This window comes from Falco naumanni, chromosome 4 (assembly GCF_017639655.2).
Source record: "Falco naumanni isolate bFalNau1 chromosome 4, bFalNau1.pat, whole genome shotgun sequence".
NCBI lineage: Eukaryota > Metazoa > Chordata > Aves > Falconiformes > Falconidae > Falco > Falco naumanni.
Genome location: NC_054057.1, coordinates 57,368,806 through 57,395,798, shown reverse-complemented (window position 1 = coordinate 57,395,798; position 26,993 = coordinate 57,368,806). Strand labels below are relative to the sequence as shown.

General features: G+C 45.5%; 1 protein-coding gene across 2 annotated transcripts in view; it reads right to left on the bottom strand.

Annotated features, from left to right (window-relative positions):
- The window catches only part of LOC121087133 (mitogen-activated protein kinase kinase kinase 3-like), an 82,184-nt gene that overhangs the window by 33,338 nt on the left and 21,853 nt on the right, over positions 1–26,993 (bottom strand). Inside the window, exons 2-5 of one of the 2 annotated variants that reach the window (XM_040591814.1) lie at positions 26,643–26,722; positions 11,165–11,274; positions 1,327–1,370; positions 205–304 (exon numbers count right to left, since the gene is read on the bottom strand). In XM_040591814.1, the coding sequence (XP_040447748.1) occupies positions 205–304; positions 1,327–1,370; positions 11,165–11,274; positions 26,643–26,646 (258 nt within the window). In that variant the 5' untranslated portion in view covers positions 26,647–26,722. The remainder of the gene's footprint in view (positions 1–204; positions 305–1,326; positions 1,371–11,164; positions 11,275–26,642; positions 26,723–26,993) is intronic. The other variant, XM_040591815.1, reaches the window with a different exon arrangement.

Here is a 26,993-nt window from a genome sequence, read left to right as displayed (position 1 = left end):
TTTGGAGTCTGAGAATCCAACTGATCTGTGTCCATACAACAGCTCTTGTATGCTCACTAGCTGGGAACCACAACATAAGATTACTTTTCTTCACATCCATGTACAAGACAAAATTACAGCCTTAAGAATAAACTACTGCTCAGTTCTGAAGTGGCCACCAGACACCATAAAATGCCCCCTTAGCAATAAGGGGAAGAGTAGTACCTCATTGTTCACACAGACTAAGTCCATCGTCTGTCCAAAAGCATCCGTGACCTTCTGCACCACTTCTTTGAATTTGACTGGTCTTGGAAACTGGATAATCCTGTATACACAGACAAAAACAACAACGGTCTCCATTTAGCAGAAGCATATTGGAATTCGGGGTTAGACTGACAATTCAGAAGAAAGGACCTCTATTCTCCTATCAGAAAGCATAAAGCTTGCTCCTTGCTTTTACACTCACAGAAATGCTGCTCCATCTGCTATGCTCAAGAGGGGAATTGACCAACCCTGCAAGAGTATCTACCCAAAATCCTAGTGCAGCTCCTCTGCTCCTCCCCCTACCGTGAAGTACAGGTGGAAAAGAAGGAATTCCAGCAGCCCTCCACTGGAGAAGACCCAGGATCAGGCACTGGTCAGTGACTCATCCCCTCCATTTTCAGCAAGCATCTCTGAATAGGGAGGGGGGATGGAAGAGAGAATGATGCAGTTTGGCATCCTGTGACTCTCCTGTACCACCCCATTCAGCAGATCTATAGGTACATTATCAGCAGGTATTGTCTAGCCCTACGGTAACGCTACTTAAATTTTCTTTGGCTTTAACATGCAACTTGGACCATCAGCCTGTAAGTTTCCAGCCCTGTGTCCTGCCCCACCACCGTCACTGAGCAGAGGTGATTCCATGAAAATGTCAAGCAGGGAAGGGCGGGCAAGCTTTAACTCCCAGCTCTATTTTTATGGGACCCATGCCCAAAATCTGGTTATCTTAAGTGTCATAGGCTGTTAATCAAAGGACACATTTCTGTAGAGTTGCAGCTCAGCTGTGGTTCAGCAGGGCTCAAGAATTAAAATAAGAAAAGGAATCCAAGCGTGCACCCTGCATCCCTGGTAAGAGGCATTTAATGACTTCCAGCTTGGAATCACTTTGCCTGCATGCAAATCCCAGGAGGTACTTGTGGCAAACAGGATGACGAGGCAAGGCTCTTGCATATAAAACTGCAGTTGATTTTAGGGGAATGAATCCTGTTGTGAGCTCATCTGCAGCTGGCTGAAGCCAGTGGGACGATGCTGGCTAGAAAAGGTAATTTGTCCCTGCACGTGTCAGGGACTGGGTTGGGTACATACCTTTTCTCTCCTTCATATTCAAACTTGATCCTGACATTTCGCTGCTGAAAGAAAACAGAGAAAATGGTTAGGTCCCAAACTGCATCCCAGACTGACTCACAGACCCAAGGCTGACAGGAGCTCCCAGGGAGCCTCCCCTAACTGCACTGGGCACCTTGTCTATTTAGGGCCAAGCTGTCTGCTGGACTTGCACACTTGGGAAAACTCCACATTGCTGATAAATGTGCTTGTCAAAAAATAAGGTCTTCTGTAAACGAGAGGGCACTCGCTCATCTGTATAACTGTTAGTTTTACTGAAATGCATTAATAAAAGTGGGAAATTGGGAATGCTCTGAACTCAGTTGGGAACAAGGCACTATCATCAGAGGCAAACATGTTAAGTGTCTGATGTCTGTCCATCTTCAGCACTTCCCATGGTTTTATCCAAGTACTTTTCTATTAGAAACCTGAAAGGCAAAGCTCAGAGGATGTTTAATAGAGCACAGAAAGATTCTGGGCAAAGAAATAAGAAGTAAAAGCAAGCATCCTATAATGGAAGTGGAAAGACAGTCTCTGGTTTTAAAAGGCAACAGTTCTGGGATGGTGGTGGCTGTTATTTCGTTAGGACATACAAAATGCAAAGCATATCAGGCACTACACTACACACAGTAAACGCCCACCCTGATCTGACCTGTTGCTCACCTCAAGAGAAACCATTAAATTTGCCCAAAGAAGAGCCAGCAGAGTCACAGGCAGACCGGGTACACAGCTGTGCAGGGACTAGTAAAAGCCACTTCTCCCATCCTCTATTTGTGCATATTTAGCAGCAATCGAGACCACAAGGAGCCTTTTCATTCATTCTGCTTCTCAGACCAAGCCCGAGCCAAGCATGCCTCTAGAACCCCTTGGCTCATTCCCAGCACTTTCCAATGGTCTCCAAGGCAGATCAAAACCCTCTTTACTTCCCAGACCAGGTTTAGTCACCTCAGTTAACCAAGGCTCTGCCCCGACTAGTGCACACAAGCCTCCTCCAATAGTAGTTTTCTTCCCATGGAGAAAGAAATGCTCGCTGCCTCCCCTCCGAGGTGTAACACCAGCGATGGCTCGGTCCCGTGCCACCGGCATCTCACAGGCATAATCCCCGAACGGGTGGGTGACAACCCTTCCTGAGCAAGGGCCTTATCTCTAACCCTGGGCTGCCAGCGCGTAAAGGCACACTTTCCATCCTCTCAGAGGGAAAGCAGAGCCACATCGAAACAGCCTTGTCTGTAATGAGGAAAATGAGCTGGATGGGCGTCCTTAGGTTTATTTTTAATCTGACAGCTCAAGTTCTGCGAACACCCACTGAAGTTCAGGAAGTCAAGGCTGGAGGCAATTTGGTTGAAAAGCTTAAAAAACCCCAGCAGATTCAGGGTGAACATGTTGGCTCATCCGAAATGCATGCTTTTTATCTCTGCTCGTGGCATTTTGTGTGTTTCCAGAAAGGCTGGGAAGAACCAGTGCTGGGACAGTCACCAAATGGGGCACTCCATCAGCATTAGAGGCCTGTGCTAAACAGGCACTTGCATCACCTCAGTGCCTACAGCCAGTTCTCCAGACCCACAACATCTGGAAAAACTCCAGGTTCACTTCTAGAACCAGGCCTGACTCTTAAAAAAAGACCAAACTAACTCTAAAACAGTCCAAAATTCAAAAGAGATGACCATAACCAACCTAGTGTTGAAGGTCCAAGTCATCCTAGCGAGACAGGAAAATACAGGTGAAATTGCTACCTTGGATTACCTCTGTTGGAAAAGGAAAAAAGATATGGGCCCTTTTATGCCAAATTTTACTTGCATGTGCCTCTTTGAACAGGCCCTGGCTGGTTGATCCCTCCTGAATGCTGGCAATAAATCAGCTGGTGTGTGTTCACTGCATGGAGCTCTGCAAAGCCCTTCTCTAAAGTAAAGGAAAAAAATCAGGGCAAGGAACTTTCGAGGTTTCTCCTTACAAAGAAGCAGGACGTGTAAGGGGAAAAGCACATGCAGCTCCGGCCTCACTGCAGGAAACCTTTCAAAACAGAGGTTTCACTTTCAGCACAGCTCTGAATGCTGCACCGAGCTGGGATGTAGCACACACTGCCTGTTTATGCTGAGCAACACAAATTTCACAGACAAGTTCGTTCTGAAAAACAGCTTGTGGCTGGAAAATGTCAAAACACGCATATAAAGCTCCAGAGAGAGAAGAAAAGGGGAAAAAAAAATGAGCCACGACCCTGCTGCATCCTTTTCTTCTACATCAACAACAGGGCTGATGTGCTGTGGCTCAAAGCCAACAGAAGTAAGCCAGCTGCCCCACAGTGCTTCGCTCTGCTTCTGAGCAGAGCAACACACACACCAGCTGCAACAGGGGAATGAAAACCCACTTCATTTCTTAATTAGGTTTCTTTTCTTTCTGATACAACCTCCTGTCTCCCTCAAAGAAACCAAGACCTTAAGCTCAGAAGCATTTGGAAGGACAAATATATACTTATCTATAGACAGGGAAGTTGGTTAGTTTTAATTTTCAGTCTTCCCTTGGCTTGCTCATGTTTTTGAGCCACAGCTACAGCTGAATTCATTGCTGCTATCAGCAACAAATACTCTTTTCCTTTTTTAAAAAAAGAAGTGGGCAGTGCCCAAAGCACTAGGAAATCCCAAGGGGACGCAAAACACTTCCTAAATGCCAGAGCCGGCTGTGATTTTTTACACCCATGGAAATCTGGTTTGGAGCAACTTGTTTAAGATTACACAGGGATTCTGGGGCATGGCCAAGTGCTGGAGCAAAATCTCACACGAGTCTGCACCCAGGACCTCAAATGCACAACCAAGGGGAAGGCAGGACCAGAGGACCAGCACCTTCTCCGCAAGGACCTCAAAACAAGGTGCAAATGCTCGAGGGCGGGTCACAGAAGAGGTTGCTGGTTCCTACTCACCTTTGCAATTTCATGAGGAATGGAGACAGCAGTGACCCCTTCTTGCACAATTCACATCGTGCTATTAACCCCCTCTGCCATGAGATGTCAAATGATGTTAACAGCAGCCTCGTTCTCCCCTCAGTCAAGAGGGCATTAGCTGGTGTAGAACAAGCTGAGACATCCAAGAAGAGCTTGTGTTAAACAGAGGGGAGGGGTAAAGCCATGCCACAAGGCACCTGCCTTAAACACTGAGCTTTGGCAGAGGATTTCAGCAGCGGTGTCGTGGAGCACTGTGAAAGCTGAGGCAGGCAGCGGAGCAAGCAGGGGAAACTGAGGTATGAAGGCGCACGGTGCTTCACCTAAGGGTGCGAAGAAAAAGCCTGGACTGGGGAAGAGAAGGGTCTGGGGAGACTTTACTGCAGCCTTTCAAGATGTGAAGGGTGTGTTACAAGATGGAGAGAGACTTTTACCAGGCCCTGTAGTGCCAGGACACAGGACAACAGTTTTAAACTGGAAGAAGCGAGATTTAGGTTGGATATTAGGAATATTATTTTTTTTTATGATGAGGGTGGTAAGACACTGGCCCAGGCTGCCCAGAGCAGCTGTGGTTGCCCCATCCCTGGCAGTGCTCAAGGCCAGGCTGGACGAGGCTTGGAGTGACCTGGTCTAGTGGCAGGTGTCCCGGCCCATGGCACGGGGGTGGGAACTAGATGATCTTTGAAGGTCCTTCCAACCTAAACTATGCTGTGATTCATTCTATGAAGCAGAAGAGTGGCAGAGTCGAGCACAAAATTTAGATGTTTGATCTCCTGGATTGTTCATACTGAGCAACCTTCCCTCTCCACGTGCATTTCCGTGTGACACGGGGCACAGCGGAGCCCACGTCTCGGCTGGCGCCTGTAGCCCCTGCTGCGACACAAACAAAACAAGCGACAACCCTGACAGGAAATACCACAGTAATTCCCTTCGTTTCTGGAATAATTTCTTCTCCAAGATACTTGTACCGGCATTTCCTCCAGCCCTGCTAACAAATGGTATTTTACTCTTTCTTGCCATCCACCTTGGAGAGGAAAAAGCAATGCCACTGCAGCCGCCACAAACCCATCACCATCTTTCCAGGCTTTCATTGAGGTATTTTTAGCTTCTTCCTCAAAACTTCAAATTTCACAAAAAGATCACAACTGCCAAGCTTCAGAGGAAGCACTGACGGGAATTGGGGGGGGGGGGGGGGGGGGGGGCGGGGGGGGGTTAGGGGCAACTGCTTCTGCTCACTTGGCTGGGGACCATGCACCCCAGCAAGCTTGGCCAACCTCAGCCCCCAGAGCTGGAAGCAAGAAGCCCTGCACGCTGGTTTAGATTAAGGAAAATTATGAGAAAAAAAAAAAATATGGAAAAAGTGTTTCCAAACGAAGTGAATCACGATCTTATACAGAGATCCCTGAAGAGCTGACTGCTGTTTGTAATAAAAGCACACACGGAGAGCCGGAAAACATGCGGTTATGCCTAAAATGGAAGTGGCTTCAGAGGAACAGAAGGTGCTGAGCACCCTCGCTGCTGAACACCCACAGGGTCAATCAGATCAGGCTATGGGTCCGGGCTGAGCAATACCATGCCTGTGGAGAACAGTGTCTGGAAGCACAGGGCAGCCTGGCTGCATCACCTCAATGCCACTGACTGCAGGCAGGGACCCAGCGGAGGAGACAGACCCACGCATCCACGTCTGCCCGTGTGCTAGCACGGCACCGAGCGCTGATGCACCTAGAACTGCCACACTGCAAGATCCCGGACCAACACCAAGTTCAAAGACTCCTCCCTCCACGTCCTCTCCTCCTCCAAAACCCAGCTGCCATCAGAAATAGCATTCTGGTTGGATCCCCACCTCTGTAGCTTGCTTTTTAAGCTGCTCTTGTCAAACCTGACCAGTGGGCAGCTTTGTCCAGCTGAGACGCCACAGGGACAAGGCCTTTTGGATCACTTCTTCCACCCATGGTTGCCTCACAAACCACCTGGGACAAAGCCTCTGACTCCAGCATTAACTCTTCTGAGGTCAAGAAAGGCAGGAAAAATCATCACAAGGGGCCTCCTGTTCCCTTCAGCGCTGCCCTGAAAGGGGCTCATTCCAGCTGTGCTCTCACCCACCCATGAGACCTTGGGCACGCACTTTGCCTCAGTTTCCCCCCTGGGTAAAACAGGGACAATGAAAGAGACATACTTTGGCATGCTGACGGTGAGCAGAGGAATTATTTTCACTTCTCTCATTTTCTGCTCATTGGATTAGGAAACAATGAGAAAGCCCTGCTGAGCAGTGCAGCGTTCAAGCATTAGTGCTCTAGTTACTCCTTTGTACAAAGCCACAAAGCAGTGGGATTCCTCCTCAACTCCTGGCTTCAGGCAAGAGAAATCAGCACTGCAGGGCCAGCCTGGTGGGACTTCTGCACCTCCCCGACGTGCACGTTGTTTGCATTAGTCCTGCGCTCGCCCCTGCTTTTAGCAACGGGACATTCGTTACAAGCCAGACAGCTGGACCATGTCCCTAAACCGCAATAGGAGATGACTAATCCACGTCATTAGGAATTATCTGCACAGAACCCCCACGCACTTTGGGTTATTCAGCAATCAGACAGAAAGGGGTTTGTCTGGGATTGCCCCCTTCCCCTCTCGGGGGGTGGGAGCTATGAGATATCCTGGTCCCCCTGGGAACTTACAGCTCCTTTCCTCTGAACAAGCAAGCCCAGCACGTGAGCAGCTCAGAGGCCAGTGGAAAGATGATGTCTAGAGTGTCCACCACTCCCTGCTACAGATATTTTTGGTTTGTACAGCAGCAGAAAACACTGGCTTCAATATGTTTATCCAAAACCACCTACCTGGCAGGGAATAGCTTTTTATCCAGCTGGATTTCTCCTTGGCATTACCCTCTTAGCACCCAAGTCAGCTCCACACACAGACAAGGGGAAGCCTCTGCCCCAAATCCCTGGGACTCCGCTGCTTTTGCCATCTCCAGCCCAAGGCTTTCCCAGCCAGTGCTGCCCCTCTTGGTCCCTCACTTCTGCCCCTCTAAAGTGGGGCAATCCCTGTAGAGCTCGCCATAAACACTCCCATCTTCAAGGTGATATTTATGGACCCCCATCACATTCCCCAATGCCAAAACAGAGGTGATAAAGCTAAACTCCTTTTAGGCTCCTTGAAGACCTAGAGACAGAGGGCCCTAAAACATGAGCTGTAGTTTATTCTAGTTATGAGCAAGCCTTCTCCCTGCATCCAACTTGCCAAAGAAAAGAGAGTCCAGAGGTAATTTACTAAAAGAACAACTTTCAGGTCAGTCTGACATTGGTTGTGCATGGGAAAACGCTCCTCACAAATATCAGACTTTATTGCCACAGGAGAACTTGCAATCAAAATTAACACGGCAGAAGAATCGTTAGCTGTCAGCAGCTGGGACAAAGCCCCAACACCAACAACCAACTTCATACTGCGAATTGCCCAGTGCTGTTTCTATAAATAAATGGATAGGCACATAAATAGACAGATGCAAAATGAATATTAATATAGTTGTTCCTTTCTACTCCATGCTTTTGTTTGGGATTTCTAACTCTTTGTTGTTTCCCTTCTTATCTCACTCATCCTTTTCCTTAGCAATCACAATGCATATCTTTAGTCTGCTGTTTTCTCCTTCTCCTCTTCAGAGCCACTGCTATAAACAAACCCCTTTGTCTGTTCAGTCCAGGAGATAGTCTGAAAGGACTCCTTCCAGCCACACCAGAGGATGGACGAGGAACAGTGGAGTGATAAAAGGCATAATAAAGGAATAACAGTGCAGATGATGCACCAGGAATAATGTCAGAATGAACCCCCTGTTCCCAAAGAACAGCTTCCTTTTAAAGATGGTGACTTACATGTGGAAGGAAAAGCGCGCCCATCTCTATCCCTCTACCCTGTTTTCTCACAAGGCAGAAAGGCAGTGTAATGTAGTGGCTGACACACCTCATCAGGACTCAGGAGATTCAAGTGCAGACATCACACCTGCTGCCAGCTGCCTGGGCAATCCAGGGGTAGAAACTCATCTGCACCTTGTGTCAAGTATTGCTGTTCTCATTTCTGGCTTGTTCTGCCATGAGGCATTAGGCATCCAGAAACTCAGCCTTAGTCCTAAACTCATTTATAAAGAAAGCAAACTAAAAAACACAAAGATTTTTATGCAATTTGCGAAAGGATGTTCATATCATAAGATGATCTGAAGCAAAACTGTCGATATTTTTGGGAAGTATGGTGCAGCATGCACCACCGCACATTACTTTCTTGTGTGGCCCAGGTCTACCAGGAATACTATCTGGCAGGCTCTACACTTCAAATGCTGTCAAGAGAGCACTAAGGAACCCCTCCAGGAGACAAGGATGAGATAGCACTTTGGTTGTGTTTTTCTGCGGATCAAAAAATTGCTGCAAGCCTCAAAGGGACAGGCTAGTTAGTCAACACATTCTTATTTAAAGTGTTTTTCAGTGGAAATTTGGAACACTGACTAAAGGATTCCCATGCCTCAGAAGAGCTTTTTTTTCACAGAAATATTTTTGGTTTTGTTGTTTTTTAATCTAACAACTGAATGTCCAGACCCAAGTATTTCAATGTGAGCATGTTGCTGCACAGCCTCAGAAGAGACACCTACAACGTGATTCTCAAGAGGACAATTTAGCATCTAAATGTCCCATGCCTCACTCTTCCTCTCCAAGAAGGGAGATTGCACAGTGCATCCTTCAGCCTAGCCAGCCAACCTGATTAAAGAAAACAATAAAAAAAGGGAAAAAATAAAAGGGAACACCAAGTACCAAAGGAACAACAAATCACAGGCATGAAAACAGCATTTCCAAAGCAATCTTCCCCCCCGCCATCAATTTCTGTGCTAAAAAGACAAGGAAAAAACCCAAAACTAAAAGTTGATTAAAAGTTTGAGCTGCAAACATGAACCAAGTCCCCAGTAATTCCACCTACTTTGGCCACTCCCCACCTCGCAGACTAGACTCCCATCACCCTGCAAGCCAGACTTGTTCTAGCTAGTCCAATTTAGTGAAGCAACAATTCAGCATACTCCAACACGCTTCATCTCGTGGGGCCTGTTGGTCTGAATCCTCAATCCTGGATCCATGAGGAGAGTGGGATGCTGCTATTTGCATCTCCTCCATCAGAGAGCTCTGAGTAACAATAAGCATGCAGCTACAGCTGGTCTACTTATAGATAAGAATTAAAATATAAAGGAGTAAATGTTTTTCCAAGCATCGATGCTGTAATTGGGAAGGAAATTTTGATTCCTAATACAATACAATACAATCAAATACAAGTGGCAGCCAACAATTCTAAACCTTATATCAGAGCACCACATAACTCCATTGGTGATTTATAAACGAGGCTACAGAATGGATGGGCTGTAGATATGAATTTTACTGCACTACATCAACTTTATGAAACTTTTGTAGATAAGAATTCTGCCAATGAAAACTCTTATTTTCCTTATTCTCAACTAATTATGCAGTTAACCGTGCATCTGCAGCATTTACATTTCAAAAATGACAGCAGGGATTTTTCCCCAGTGTGAGAAAAATATGCTATTTGAGAGAAGTCTAAAAAGCTTTGCTATCCTGAAAGCAGCCCAAGATGGTTTGGTATGGTCCCCACCCATCAACTTGCAGAAAATGCTATCTTCGGAGCCATCCAAAGCTGTGCTGGATTGTCTGCTTTGCCTGCAGCTGCAGAGCCAGCTCTGAATTTCTCTGGTCAGTTTTGTAAACATCTTGGACTTACTTCAGCGTAAGCTGAACACAAATCCAGTGATTCAACTTGGACAGCTGCTACCGCCAGTATACACTTTAAAACAGACATGCTACGTGCGCACGTGTTTTCGTCTGCATGTGTCTAGGAAGCCTAGAGGGATTTGGGAAAGGATTTTCCCCCTCTGCATCCAGAGTTCTTTGTTAGTAGCACAAGTGCCATTAAAATATGCATGACGACAATAAATGACAATTTGTTTTCCTCCTCGCTAGGCATTCAGCAATTGCAAAGTTGACTGAAAGCTTATTCTATGCCACAGCACTAGACGTGGAACTCCAAGTGGGTTTGCTCAAATGCTTCTCCAGCACCTTCCTGGTCCTCTTAATTATTTTTCCTCTTCTTTGTTTCTTGCTATTTTGACAACTGAATTCCTTCTTCACAACTTCCATGTTTGCGTAATATTTGCTCCATACAGAAACAGGCTATTAAATCCACTTTAGCTATTATATCAATGTCAGCAAATAACTTCTGACATTGCCCAAGGGACAATGTTTTTGCTCACCAGATCAACTCTGAATGTGCAACAGGGCCAAAATGTTTGGTTTTAGCAGCATGAAGATAAACACTGGTAATTAATATTTAAACACTTTATATAAGAATGACATTATTCCTCCCAAAAGAGCCTGGGTGTCTACAGCTCAAAGTTAACAGTATTTCTTTCAAATATCTGAAGCAAAATATGCACATGCTAAAAACCGTATTTCATCAACACTGTCAATAGAAAACATCTGACTAATCCAAATCTTAAAGCTGCATTGCCTGTTCTACTACTCGCAGTTCTAAGCAAGAGAAAGAAGTGCCTTGGGGTGGGATTTGAGATTTAAAACCAGTTTCAGGCTCTATTGCTATATCTGTAAATGATTTCCGGTATCACTCTTCTCCTCTGCCCCTCCATTGCTCCTCTGCGATACAGGGATGCCTGTAGATCCTTTTCAGCTCTTCAAAAAGAGGTCATGAAGCTTATACCTGGGTAAAATTACGTTATTTCTGATGTGCTGAGCTCCCACAACTTGTCTAACATCTAAACTCAGTTCTCCCAGCACGGTAAGCACTACGTCCACCTCTTTGGTCTACTGGACTTTGGGGTGGACTGAAGCAATGCCTTACCTGTTTGCTGGAGTGGACACTGTTCTTATTCCTGTTGTTGTCCAGCAGACCCCCACATTTGCCTAATGCTGCCAAATCCTTCATAATAGAGTTCAGAGCTTCTTCTTCATCTGCAAAAGAAGGAGACACAACTGAAGTGTGGAAGGCAACCTTGCCCCTGGTAGTGCAGAGTAAAAATACAGTATTGCAAATATAGTCTTTCAGCCCAAAGTGTTCAAAAGACACGATGTCTAGCCTTCCTATCAAGATGGGCATCCAAAGACTACACCGCAGTCCCTCCCAGTCCATCGTGTCTTGGAAATACAGGTTTCTTCATCACAGATCATCAGAAAAAAAGCCAGTGGCTGGGTGTAGGTGACCACTGCTCCTTCAGCTCGTAGCCCACGTTCACTGCCCACGGGGCCTTTTGGAGAGGCACCAACAGACCACACGCGCTGCCCAGGGGGCCGGATACAGTTTGTGAACTACAAGGTGGTGCTCTACAGGACAGAAATCTTTCAGGACCCAGAAAGCTCACGCAGCAGGTGATGAAGAACACCACAGTTCTTCATTGCCTCATTGCCTCCCTCTTCATTAAAGAGGCTCAAGAGCCACAACTGATTTTCAAAACTAGAGCCAGTGAGAAACCATGGGCAAGGGCAAGAAACTCATTAGAAGAGGTAACAAACTCAGCTATGCCAGATAGACAAACACACACACTGAGAACTTATATAGTATTTCTGATTTCTGCAGTAACTAGAGAACTTTGAAGGACCCATTTGATCTGAAACCAATTTCCTCCTTTTCAAGACTTTTACATCTATGGCTGTGGTCTCTTCAAGTGAACTATTACACTGCAAAATACCAACCGGGAGCACTAAAAACCCTATCAAGTCCTAGGGCACAGCACACTTGTTAGGAGGGTGTGAAAACCCGTTGCGTGCTTCATGGTTATGATACAGTCAAGACAGGCAGGTATTAGGCACATGTAGCTGTTACTGTAAAAATATAAATACAGCTACCACGTTTTGTAATGCGAGTTTTACACACTCAGTAAAACTGCGCGTCTCCAGGGACAGAGCCACCCCCTGTGCCAAGCCCGCCTACAGATTTAACTCAAAGTCTGCAAAGATGTGAAAGGTGACAAAAACTGTATGAAAGCAGACAGAAGTGGACCCAAACACTGAGGTTCTTTCCCAGGGAGGATTAAATCCTGGATCCTTGTGCTGAAATACAACATCATCTCCTTTTTTCCCACTCCTCCTGATGGGTTTTATCAGGACCAAAGCTGGGGGGGGGGGGGGGGGGGGGAAGATGTGAGAAAAAGACTTCTTACGCATGCTGTGCCCCCAGAGCCATCTCATTAAAGAAATAAGAAGGGAAATGGGGAAAAATGTTTAAAATTCAGCGTCACTTATTTTAGAGCTCAGAAATGAGCTCTAATGCCTGCATTTTCCTGTAGGCAATGTATATGTGTGTATATATATATTTAAAATGTAACTGGAATATATATTTTATTATCAATATTAAATATATCATTAATAAAATAGTAAAATTCATATCAAAGTACACTAAAGTCTGATTCCTCTTCCGTTTTGCATTTCCCTACCCATTAAAAATACAGTTTTGTTTTTCTGGAAGGATGGCAGGGAGCATAACCTGAAATGCTACAGGAAAACACTCAAGGTAGATAACTTTCCGTTCTAGTTCCGGGGGGTGGGGTGGGGAACAAAACCCCAAAACAAAAACCAACAAGAGTGTTCCCGTAGTTTTGGTTTTGGGGTGGTTTGGTGGGGGTTTTTTGGAGGGGGGAGGGTTGTTAGAAGGGACCTCTGTGGGCAAGCATAGTTTTCCAGACATATTTTTGTAGTAGGAAAAAAACAACAGAAAAACCCAACTTTTTTTGTTGAGGGGGGAGGGACAAGTTAAAAAAAACCCACAAAAACAAAACTCCACACACCGCCCTCCAGGAATTTTCCACCAAATCTATCAAGTCTAAAATGCCCTTCATCCCTTTCTTTTTTCCAACCCGAGTGACAACAAACTCTTCCTGACACAAAATGCAGCCTGTAATGTCACAGGGAAACTGGGCTTCAACAGGCAGCAGCAGAGCTGGGCTGTTTCTAGCAAAACCACCGGATTCACCACCACTCTTCCACCTCCAAGCCTCCCTGGACGTGCCTGGCAGCATCTTCGAGGAGATGCATCTCTGGTTATCCCACCAGTGCCCCGCAAGCATATTCCAGAACTTACAAGATTCAGCAGTGGCTGTCCCAAGGAGATGTTAACAGGGTTTGCTGGAGATCAATAATAACAATAATAAAAAATAATAAACCAACAAATAGGGACAGAGTAACTTCAAAGTTTTCTGGAGTGACTGGAAGCTGCTCCCTCTATTCCTCCCAAGAGAAAGACCTGGCAGCCCCCAAGAACTGGCCCAACAACCCCACAGACCACATCCCAGAGAGCTCCCACTACATCCCATGGGTACCCACCACAAGGATCAACCATGCAGCTGAGAGCAACAGTATGAACCACACTTTTGCTAGGATGTCCGACAAGCACACGGCACCTCTGAAGACATCAAAAAAGAGAGATCTTTGAGCTGAAGCAGATCCTATCAATATTGCCACTAGAGACCAGTATTCAAGGTCACTGCTTTAGTGCTATTCCTAGAGGACAGATTACTTCATCACTCACATGGACAGTAGTCACAAGAGATTGCAATGTATTTTCACTAGAAGGAAGCTGGAATTGAGCAACACTGCAAAGCAGTGAGACTGATTGGAAGTCACCTCTGCAGGGCGTACGGGAAACCTGGACGTCCTTCTGCCTATCCTACCACATGGGGCTTACACTGGCTACCAAGTCAGGGTCTTCAAACTTTTCCTGGACATTGGAAATCTCTTGGCGTTTAAAGAGAAGACAGAAGTTCATGGGAAATTGGCCTTCCTTGCTTTGTCAATCAGTAAATAACTTGTTACAGGTTAGTTTGGTTTACATTACACTGCCTTCAAAGCAATAACTAAGTCTTCCTCCTCTACCTACCCATCCATTTTGGCAAAACCTTTTCCAACACAGTCTTCTCAGTACATCAAATATAGGTTTAAAAATTCCTGGTGCTCCAGCCCCACATGCATGATTATGAAACTCACATTTCCTTAGAAAGTCTGGCTGCATATCTCTGCTAGAAGCTTCCTTTTGCATCTCTCCCAACATAGCAAAGAGCATCCACTCACTTTCAGTAACTGCTTAAGTTTAGCCCATTTTCAGAAATACCCAACCATCAATTTAATCAGCCTAGAATCAGTAGTCTACTAAAAAGGAAATGCCAGAAACCATTCTGAAAAGCATATGAGAATTTTTTGTAATAAACCCTGAGTGTTACTGGTCAAAAAGGCAATACACACATCCATGCCTTCACTGCTATGAAACAAGGTAAGAAAACTTCTTCCTATAAAAGCAGTGAAGGTTGTTTGCTGCTGCTGCTGGACTGCGAAAGAACATGACTTAAGCACAAGCAGAAATACATTATTTCCTTGAAGTAATGTATTTCTGTGTATTTAAGCAGCTTTTAAGCCACTTTTAATAGTGTGGTTTTAGTCCAAGAGAACTGCAATTTCAGAGGGACTATGACCAAAGCCTCCAACTGTTCAAAACAAAGCGAAAAACACCCCCACACCATGCTCGGAAGCAACTTCAGAGCAGGAGCACAACTTGCATCATCGGTTGCAAAACTGACACTTCCCAGTCCTCCCCACGACAGTTTTGCACAGGGACTGATGCTTTCCAGACTAAGCTTCTTGCCCATCCTAATTACTGCTCTTGGGGTCTCCAAGCTGACTCCCAAGAAGGGTGGAGAACTTTGTTCCATGGAAATAAGCAGCCAGCTCAGCCAGTTCAGTCAAAATTCAAACAAGCACTGAAGCTTACTGGATAATTAAATCCAAATGCCACTCCCAAGCATCTCCAGCAAAAGAGGCGTCACAGGCTGCTTGCTCTCTGTTTGGCTTGGTTTGAGCGAACAGAGGGTGCAGGATGGATGTCTCTCCCCAAGAGAAAACACCAGGAATCAACAGGAATCCCATGCCCAAGGGACACGCAAGAACAGGTTCTCCTGATCTAGCACTGGCAGGACCCAAGCACGCTTCAGCCTTGTGAGAAGGCAGCATTGCAACTACACAAATATACAACTTCCCAGGCTTCGCTGCAGCTCCGGAACAAAACAGCTGCAAGTTGCACAACACCAATGAAGTATCCACAGAGCTCAGATGGACTCAAGAGACTCATGGAAACCACTGACTGTGCAACGTGAGCAGGTTCTTGTTCCTGAACAACCTTCTGGCCCAGCTTCACTCTTGCACCATTACGTACAAATTCACTTAAGGTATTGCAGGTTGACAGGATGAATTGTACAATGAAGCCTGCCCTCTCTCCCCAGCACAACAAGTAAACAGGACTATTTCTACAATGGAAGACCAGGACAAAGAAAAGCTGATTACACAGGCAGCAAAAATGAAACTTAAAAATCAATTGTGTTTAGCACTGTCCCTTCGTCCCTAATGTCTTGTCTTCCATCCTCAGCTCTGTCTTTATCTTCAGTTATTTCCCTTAGCAGCAAACTAATTTCTTTCTTCCCTACTTCCCACCAACACCCCAATTTTGTGCTTTTTAAATCTGCTTCCCGTGACAAAGCTCATTCGACCATGCTGCCAGCCCACCCAACCAAGGACCACTTCCAACCAAATATAACAGAGGTCTCAAAGATACTCATTTCCCAAAGGTTTGAGGGTGGGGGGAAATATCCATAGTCAAATAGACGAGAGGAACACACACAAGAAATCAACCAAGAGCACGCCGAAGAAGCAATGACCAGTCGAGCTACAGTGGATGTGGGAGGGTTTGGTTTATACTTTTAAAGTACACTGATCCACTCTGGCAAGATCTTGTATCAAAACCAAAATACCTCCTTCTCTCATCAAGTTTTCAGTTCTGTAAGATGTTAAGACTCACAGGTCCCAGACACCACGAACGTGAATCTGGGGCATTCAGTACTTAGCAAAATCAATTACGAAGTAAAATAAAAAAGCCACAAGATGACACATCTCTCTGCCCTTCATATACAGATTTCCGGTACAGCTACATGGCTTTGGTTCCAGCATGTATGCAGGAGAGAGGAACTTGGAGTTTCAGTCTTAGTGCAGTAGGCTCACTGCTGAAAGAGGAAAAGAAAAAAAAAAAAGAAAGTCAAGGGAGAAACAGCAAGCCTGAAGGTCAACGTGGACCACCCAAAACAATTCAACAGTCAGGAGAGAAAGCAAATGAAGAAGGGACAAAGGAATAATTTAGCTGTGTTCAGATGGTCTAGACAGTGCTGTTATTGTTGGCTTCACTAATAGGTCATTACTAAGAAGCAGCTTACGGCAGTTCCATGAAGCTGCTTCCATGAACGCTGCAAAAAACCAAAAAAGCACCAACCGGATGAAGCACCAAGAAAAGCCTGCAGAAGTAAAACAGAGTCTTGTAAAACATGTCAAATTTTGATTTGGGCCTCTCACATACACCAGGCAGAGCTAGGGCTGGGAAAAGACAGGGAAAAATCCAGGGCGTTGCAGAAGGGTAGAGTATTGTCCTCTGAGTCATTACTGAAGAAGGCTGGAGCATGTAGCTAAGGGGCTGTAAGTTGTCACATACACTTCCGCTTGGATCCAACGTAAAACCACCAGCATGACCACCTGTGGTCACTGAACATCTTGCTGTGCTTTTTGCAACCATGATGCTGATCACCCAGTTCAGCCATCGAGTCTCTGTAAATTCCAGTGGCACCATCTATTGCTAGCATCCACCTCTCTGGAAGGTGATGCAGCTGCTGGGGATATCCCCAGGCAGAGGAAAGAGTTCTGCGAAGTTTGAAAGGGGATGAAGAGAGGATGGAAAGCCTCACAGAAACATTGTCATCTTCATTAAAAAGGCCTTTTTTCAAAAGGCACGGCTTCGAGCATATAGTGACAAAAATACTCAAATGTAATAAAACATAGTGAAAAGAAATACAGAACCATATGACTATGCCACTGACAATGTTAACTTTGGCCTGAGAAAGACATCACCATTTCCTTGTCTGTTTTTTGAAAAATACACAATTTTTGGATTCACTGGTATATGACATTTATCATTTACCACAGAGAACCTCAATCGAAAGCCAAGACCCACTGCCTCAGCATCAGCCAGTACATGCAAAGGGCAGTCCCTGCCCTGATGGATTTTCAGCTAAACTGTCAGATGGAGAGAGAGATAAGAGGTTTTTTATGTCTCATCTGATGGACAGGAATCTGAGACAGACAAAAGTCTTGATAAAGACTACACAAGTCTGCAGCCAGAGCTAAATACATTAACAGAGTTTAAATTCAGAAACTTGATCTAGCCTTACTGTCTGTATACAAAGGCCACAGAAATTCATTTAGCAGCCTCTACATCACAATCTTGACTTGGAATCAAGCAAAACAGCCTCTTTCTGAACAGCTTTCTAAAAGTCTCAGTTTGAAGAACTAGCATACTTATTCCAATAACTTCTCTGCAACAAATACCTATCTCACCTCCCATTTGAATATAGCTCACTTTGTATTCTACTCATTAAATCTTGATATCCCTGTACCTTACAGACCCCTCTATTAACAGAAATCCCTCCCCCATCTTCTGCAGGTATTGACAGACAGCGATCTTCTTCATTTAACTAAATGGAAACACATAGCTTCTTCCATTAGAGTAATCCTTAGTTCATTCCTACAGCTCTTTCTGGTTGTCTTTTTTTTTCTTCATGAAGAGCAGAGCAAACATCAGAGTAGCGTTCAATGGCCACAAGTCCTTTTCGCTTCTATTTGCGGTGTGAGCATGGGGTAACAGCAAACGGTCACATGTTACAGTGAAAGTTCACATCTGTTGGACCAACAGCAACCTGGACTGCCTGCTGCCTTCATCAAAAGGTCAATGCCGTATCAGTCCTGGGTTTGCTTTCCTGGACCTGGTAACTAGAAAACACCTATTTGAAAGCAGGTGTCAAAGAACTTGCTTGTGAAGACAAATGTTGTCTTTTCTCCAAAAGCCAGAGGAGAGAAAAAAAAACAAACCACAACAGCTTGGAGATGAAGAGAAACCAGGATTCAAGCCATGCACAAGATACCAGTGGCAGAGGTACCAAGGCAGCATGGACTTGATCTTAAAAAGCCTCCTCCAGCCTGAATGATTCTATGATTCTCAATAGCAGACAGGATCAATTAGTAAGTAAACACTGTCCCAGTCAATTTAAGGAAGGAGACCAGTGAGCTAGAAGCTCAAAACCCTGATTTGGACCATAACAAAAGCCCTTAAGCAAGTAAAGAAGGGATCCAGACACTCTCACAGGCAAGTACAAATGCTCTCTTACAACTCACCCCCCCTTAGAAGGGCTGTCTGTGAATGAACTGTGGCAAAACAGATTGCTGCGTGAATCCATCTATGAGAGGTGCAGATAAACCTCCATGTAAATTAAACCCACATGCACAAATCATTTTGCCACTGTCTGGAGCAGCGTCCAGTATCTGATAAGGAGAAAAATTACCCAATTACCCTCCCCCAGCCCAATTACTGGGCACTGCAGCAGACACACCAGTGGAGCACGCTCCCTTTGCAAGTCAGCAAAGGGCTCGCTGGCAGCTGGATCCTGCTGTCGTTCACCCTCCTGCAACCCCACCCAAGGGATGGCAAGGTCACCCCTGTGTACGACTCAAGGGCAGGGCACAGCTCAGCAGGTCGAGCAGAGCAATTATACATGAGGAAGTGAGGAAAGACCCTTCTGATACACAGGATTTCTTGGCAGGAGTTTGTTCGCTGACGTCTTAACTTTGGACACACAAATTCACATAGATAACTAATGCTGCAACGTGCTCGGGTTTCCTGAAAGTGCATTTCTTCTTATCAAGAAATTACGATGCTAAAGGGTGCACCATTTAATAGGTAGCAAAGATTATTAACAAACTTTACCTGACAAACTTATGGTAAATACTCGCTCTCCATAAGTGACATCGGTTTGGATTTTTAATACTGTGTTTCTAGCACAACCAGTAACCCCTTTGTAAAAATAAACAAAACCAAACCCATCAGAGACTTTTAGCAGCTACAGACGTCCATCACACCAAGTGTCCATAAAATATCTGTGGGTTTAGGGTACAGTTATACTGTCTCACAAGCCATTTTCTCAGGGGTAAAGCTCCTTTTGAGAATTCCTGCCTCCTATTCCTGCTCTACCCCATGCTATCCCTTAGGTGAGCCATCCAACTATTGGTAAAATCACACAGTCAACAGATCAAAGAACCTGTTCAGATCAAAACCAACCCTTCCCTTTACATGCCCTTGCAAAGGGGGACAGAACTTAGTGCTCAGGAGTGGGCTTGAGGGGAAGGCAAGAACCTGTTTGAAAAAAGCTAAACGAGTTATTTTTTAAAATTATAATTAGTAAAGCAATGTATCACATATGTAACTAATTCTGGTCACCACGACAGGACACAACCAGTCCCCAAAATACTAATGTACACAAATAAGCAAACATCTCCAATGTAATATGAAGTGACTGGACTCTTAACATGTCTATAAGAGCATTGAGAGAACAGCAAAGGAGAATAAACTGGTGAATAAATTAATATGTTATGTCATAACTTATTTGAGATCCAGGGCGTGAGATAATGAAGAACTTCAACTGCCCTCTGAATTTCCCCAGGGAAACCCAAAAACTAAAGTAACTACTGGGACTGCACCTCAGTTTAGGTAAGGCAAGAGCTGTGTCCTTACACCACTGAGCGATCAGTACCTTGCAAAAACCAATACAAAACCTTCCAAGGACATCGAATGGCAAGTTTTAACACTTGTGTTAAAGTTTCAGAGGCTAAGCCACAAATCTTACAAGAAATTTCTCTTGATGAATGCAAAGAGCTGTGGCATGATACCGAGGTATACTCATCCCAGAGGTTTACCAGGGACTTTCGCAGTGGAAAAGGACTCGGGATCCAAAAGGTGTTTGGTTTAGACCAGCAGGGAAGGAAAGCAAGGTTGCATCTGTGGTTCGCCGCAACCCTCCACTCCCACAACAGCCACCCCTCTGACGGCACCACGCACAGTAACACTCCACGCGATTAGAGCCTGCCCACATTCTGCAACACGCTGCCCTCCTCCACAGCTCCCGTCCCTGTGCACGCTTGTCACCATGTCCCCCATACATCCCTGCAGACACGGAGGGCAGCAAAGCCCCCTATGAAAGCATTTCCCCCCAGATATACAGCCCCGACGGCTAGATTCGGTCAGGGCAAGGCCGCTCAGGGATGAGGGCAGGTGAACTCCCCAGCAGGGCAGGATGGGGAGCGCTGCTCAGAGGCTGCGCTCTGACGGGTATCCGAGCTGGACAGCTTGGAGATGGGCAAAAACCTTTGTCCTTGTGGGGGTTTATCCTGTGGCTTTCGGATAAAGGCTCAGGCACAAAACCCTCCTCCCTCCTTTTCGCAGCCCCTCTCCCCAGCACAGTGTTGCTGCTGGGCTTTGTAACAACCTGTGGGGGTTCAACAATGGCACCCCACACCCTTCAACCCTCCTTGGCTAATGGACCAAACATCTGGGTTAAAACTGGATGGTGTTTGTTGGAGGGAGAAAGATTTTCTGAAGAGAGGGGAGCTGCAGAAACAGGTGCTGCCCCTCATATCCAGCCAGCAACTTGGATCCTAGAGCAGGAGACAGGATGGTTCAATAATAAAAAAAAACAGTGGCAAAGCACAGCCCACAACGTGTTTTGCTGGCTAATGAAGGTGTAACTGGGTAAGCTACTTACCTTTAAGCACCTCTGAACTTAGCTGCAAAGCTGGAGGTGTTTGCAAACCCTACTAAGGGGCGCAGAGAATGACAGCATACCTCGATCCCCTGCTACTGCAGCTCCTAACGAGATGTAAAGCACAGCAAAGATTAAGCAAGGAAGCCTGTCAGCCAAAAAGCAAGCATTCACCCTACGCAGCACCACAGGGAAATCTAACCCAGCCTTGACCGTTCCAGCTGCCAAAGGTCTCCAAGCCCTAGGCAGGCTCTGGCATTGGGTGCCTCCCAGTTGCAGCCCTGGGGAAGACGGGAGGCAGAAGTAGGAATAGACAGAGCAGTGAGAGTCAGGGCTTTCCTGCAACAGCAGGGTGCTGCAAGGCAAACCATGCTAAATCTCCACTTCTTAGAATCAAAGTATCACTTCGGTTGGAAGAGACCCTTAAGATAGAGTCCATCTATAAAGCTAACACTGCTCTAGCACAAAACTGTTGTTTCTCATTTGCTTTTGCAGATTAAAATTAGTCTAGGAGAGCTGCAAGCAGGGGCTAGACCCTTGAAAAATTAACATTTAAGAATATTTTGCACACCCATAGCTCTGCTAAGCATTAAATATAAAAAAAATACAGGGGCTGTTTGGTTTTATGGCACGATGCTTCTTCTCCCACAGCATCTGCCTGCAAAACTCCTCACCACTTCAAAGTTACCAGGTACTGGTTTCTCTCACTCATCCCACAACAAACTTTCACAGCTTTTTTGCTAAGCCTGCCCATTGCTCCACAGACACTTGCTACCTTTTCCTTTAATGGATTAACATAATTAAATTAAACTCTGGGCAATTTTTCCAGCCTGTTTTCCCCCTAAGCTTAAAATTTGCTCCTTCTGAAGAAGGGCTTAGTGCCTAAAAGGCAGACTGGTTTTTTTCCACCTCTATCAGTTTGGTCTAATAAAAGATATTACCTCTCCCCACAACCTATACCTCTCTCTTGAGCACACTTGAAAGGAGAAAAATGTTTACCCAGCAAGAAACATAGCTGGCAAGTTATTTCCCCTGACTGCCTCCAATACCTTTGAAGGTTATTTGCAGGCTCATAAAGACCTCTTTCTCCCTCCCAGCCCAGTTACTTCCAGTGCTCAAAGCCACAGCCCAGAGCCCATGAACTCATAACCTGCTGCTGCACCAACGGCTGCGACATCCCAGATACAGCGATGCAGGTCCAGTCCCGCCTTCCCCAGGTGCCCGAAGTGCCTGGCGTGACCCTCAACAGAAGCCCTGGGTGCAATGGGCACAGTGCCAGGAAAGGGAGGTGACACGGACACCTCTTAACTCAGACACTTCTCGAAAATAACAAAACCTGAGCGTCCGATGTGCCTTACAAGATAAACTGCTGCAATTCAACCTGAATTACTTTTTTTTAATAGCTCTCAGCATACGAAGAGCAAGTGAAGAGCAAACCCACTACCTTAGACTGAAGAATGAGGAAAATATGTCATGGGAGAGCTGAGACATCAGTGCCTGCATGCAGGGGGATAAGGCGAGTTGGTCTGTTCTGCTCCCAGCAACTGGGGGCAATTCTCTCAGCCTCAGCAGCCCCCGCAAAAAAACACTGAATTGGGTTAAATGGCCAGACCATGGCTGTGCAAACAGGCCCCCTCCTCCTTCAGCAAGCTGCAGCACATCCTGCCAGCCCAGCCTGCACTCGTTTTCTCCAAACACACCCACCGTCAAGGCAATATTGTAAATAGGCATCATTCTCCCATCTCCTGCACCTCAGATTACCTTCCCGCTGAAGCAAGAGTCACACTCGCTCCAGAAAAGTACTAGAGACCTAAACTTTTGAGTTATGCATACGTATGCTGAACAGAATAGGTAAGTGTTCTGGAGCTTTTATCATCAGAAACACACGTGCATACACACAGCATTTCATAACCAGAATTAAGAATACTTCAGTAATTTTTAAACAAAAACAAAAAAGGCAATAAACAAGCTGATGCTTCTTATATCAACTTCTGCAGTTTTTAAACATTACTTTTACTGTGAGGTCATGTTTAAACACAGCAATTTTTAACCACTATTGACCACAGTCCTTTCATTGTGCTGTATTGGAGACGTGGACATTTTTAGACGTGTCATACACACTCACTGGTCTACAGCTATGTTTGATCAAATTATAAAGAGGTCCTGGACCCTCACAGAAAGGTGGCAGATGGAAATGCACTGCGAGCTGGGGGACCTGTTCTGTGCCAGGGAAGGTGGAACATCCTGCTTTGGGACACACATGATCTCCACTCCAGTTTTTCTTTCATTATCAAAGCTGAAAAAGCCAATGTAAAAGGCATATGTCACGTGGACTCTCTGAAGCCTGAGAAGAATAGCAGCCCAACAACCACGTTAAAAATTAGTTCATTATTCTTCCAGCCTGCAGGAATTACAGCACCAAACTGACAGCAGATAACCACTTCAGGCTCCCGTACCGTTTTGGATGATCAGTGTCCAGCAAGGTGCGCTGGGGATTTGCCTTCCTGAAGATGTGTCTCAGACCATGCTCAGTCATCTCACCCCACTTCATCTCCATACCCAAGACCCGACCCACTCAGGAAACGTGGTCATCTTCTGAAGCAGTGACTGAACACCTACAGCATGGCCACATGTCTCCCTCTAGAAATCACAAAGTCCTCCCAACGCCTTTCCAAATCTTTGTTTTCCATACAAAGAAAGTGTCAAACACTTCAGCGCAAACACAACTGTTATACACCTGGAGTAAAGTGTCCCAGGACAGCACTAAACGGGAGCCCAAGTTATTTATTGAAGACCAAAGCATGAAGCAAAACCAGAGCAATTCCATCCTGAGATCCTATGCTGTATCCAGTTACTTCCTTTTCAAATTAAACCCTCTGATCTATCTTGCAGAGATACATCCAGATCCTTCACAAACAGCATTAAAAGAATAAATAAGCATTAAGTGACATGGTCATAACCATGTCCACACACCAGACCCAATGCCAAGGACCTCTGCTTAGGTTGACCCCAAGCTGGCACGTGTAGAGATACCGTCTTGGACCTGCAACAGCTGAGCAACCTCCCTGCAGCGCTGGGACGCCACGGCTGCAGAGGGCTAGTCCAAGTGCCACTGCACCGCGTGACACCTCCAAACTGCTATGTCAGAACTGCAGCCCACAGAGATCCCAGAAGTCCCCACTTCCCGTCTTGCGGTCTCCGTACACGGTCATACAGCTTCCCTAGAACCTGTCCAGGAGTGAACAGCCCTGTGCTGAACTCTGAGACACTGAGTAGACTATAAATAGGATCCTAAGAAGAATGGTAGACCTGGAATGGATCTTGAGATACACCTCCTCTGTGGTCAGTTACATGACTGCAAGCTCCCTGCGCTTCCCTTGAAAATGCTCCCTCACCTCTATGTGCAGAAGAAACAAGCACACATATAGAAGGGAGGGGTATGTGTGAAACAAAAAACCTCAAAATTCAGACTAATTTTCTGTGTATCAGCAAAGCTGTGGCAACAATCCTTTAACTAACACACACCACTCCGTAAGACTGATCAAGATACACATCACTTCATCTTGCTCCAACAGTCAAGCCAGAGACCAGACTCAGGACCACACCACGATCCCTGCTGAATGCAGCCCGGCAGATCTAACAGGCATTGATGCTGTGTTAGTGACAAGCCACTGCAATACGCTCCAAGCAATGGCATTTGGGGAGGGGGACATGCACAGCACCTTCCACCCACACACATGTGTAAGCAGAACTGCAGATCTGCATAAGACTCCTACCAGCTCAGCTTGCCTTCCCAAAAAACAGTCAGAGCGCCCTGCAGAAGGGTGCTCTCTTCAGCATTCCCGCGATTACTGCTTCCCCAGTGTGCCCATACTGTGTTCACAGCTGACAGTTTGAAGGCACCGAGGAGTACCAACCATGTTCTCTGAAAAAGAAGCCATCAAACTATCTGCTGAGAACTGGACTGGAGCCAGCAACTCATTCCCTACTGGTGCTCAGAGCAAGTCTGAACTTTTCTTCTTAAAAATAAATTGCATTGACAAAGGAGTGGCCCTCACCTTTAAAGTGAAAATGTCTCTAAAACATTGTGGGGTTTTTCACTAGGGATTTAAAACTGAAATTTGTCATTCTTTATATTGAAGAAGCAGTCTGGACTTTCTCTTCCCCTCTTTTTTTTTTTTTTTTTAACCTTGGCTTCAAATTAGTCCTCTCCCCACAAAATCTCTCTTCTAGGAAGCAGAGGAGGAGCAAAAAAAAACAACCAGAGAGGTAGAGCCAGGATGGGGTAAATGCCACTTTTCTCCTTTCTCCATGGATGAGGACAAACAGTTAAGGTCTGGTAGCAGCTTAATATTTTTCACTTTTTAAATTCAAACCACTATCACCTGAATCACTTTTCTACCAGGTCTGCAAGGTCAATCCCTAAATTTACAGGTATTCCACCCCCATCTCCTTTTTATTTTTTTAAGCAAGATTTCAACCAGCCCTGAAAAGTTTTGGGTGAACTTGTATAAATGCTGCAAATGCGGAAGTGAGGTGCTCAGCTTCAACCAGGATTCCTCCAACACCTCTTCTTTCTTGGGTCACCGGGTCAGGAAGCCATTTCAGGAGATGTGTTTAGACTCCTCAAAACCTGTCTCTTCTGGTGAAGGAAACAGGACAATCAAAGCTCAAATAGCTCCACGCATTAATCAAGCGCTGACACTCATGTGAGGTAGAACCTGGCCTTGTTCTTCAATCTGCTGAGCTTTCTCTTTCCAGCAAAATTAAAGAGGAGCAGCAGAAACCTTTACAGTTCCTGAACTGCTACTGGCTGGCAAAATAGCTTGTAGACCTCTTTGGAACTGTCAGTAATGCATGCATCTTCTGCAAAGTCCTTTAGCGGGGATGGGAAGACACCAGGCAAACCCTGCAACTGTGTCCCACCTGTGTGACAGGTTACAAGCACAGTAGCAAGGCATGGACATTTTCCTGCAAGTAAGGTATGATTTTGCAAGAGTAATGTGAAAGTTTGATGGCCAATGGCATGAGAACCTGAAGGAGGGCTGGGGCTCTCACACTTACCACTGCTCACGTGAGCCAGCATCACTGAGCTGATTATTTATGTACTAAAACTGAGACAGTCCAGAACTTCCAGGCGGTCCCGATTTATGACATAATGAATTTTCTTCAGCAGTAGAGATTACATCAAGATCATTATGTACCTCCAGAACTATAAATGATTTCCACTTTTTTTATTTTTTAAAAAAAGAAAAGTCTCCCTCAGCACCTCAGAGCATCTGATACACAACTATTCCAGTGGAAAAGGGAGAAGGTGAAGGTAATCCAGGTCACCAATTAGAAAAGCAATTTACTCAGGGTCTGTTTGAAACAGAACCTTCCTTGGGAGAAGAGATACAGGGAATGAAGATGCTCTGCCCAGAAATACAAGGCAGACTTGGGAAGAAGCTCCACCTAGAACACAAAGCACCAGATCACACTGATAGTAAGAAGAAGATTTGTCTAATTCTGGCACCACTGAAAGGCAAAACATTAGAAAGCAATGTAATATTCAGCCAGACCATCCTGGTAATGTCTCACACTCTGCTGTCATGCTCGGTAGCCCCAGCCAAAGTTAGCAGGCTGTTAATTGCTTCAGGGGAATCCAATTCTTACCCATCTTTCCATCTACATCAGGCCTCCATTCCACCGGTCCCAGACACTTGTACCTTATCCTCCACTCTCAAGCATCCACCCTGTAATAACAAACATACACAGAGGTTACAAGTTAATTTTGATGTGCCAATGGGAACAGAGACTGAACAGGACCACTCTTCACAAGGCATTTCCCCACCATCACCTGGGCTGGAGGAAAGAGAAGAACCATTTAGTTAGGAAATGAGACCAGGAGTCCCTCCACCTCTACACGCCCCAAAGGTAACACACTACAAACCTGGTACCTTTATAGTTTTAAAGCCTTGGGAGGAAACAACTTATACTTGTGCCACACATCCCCTTTTGTCGCGA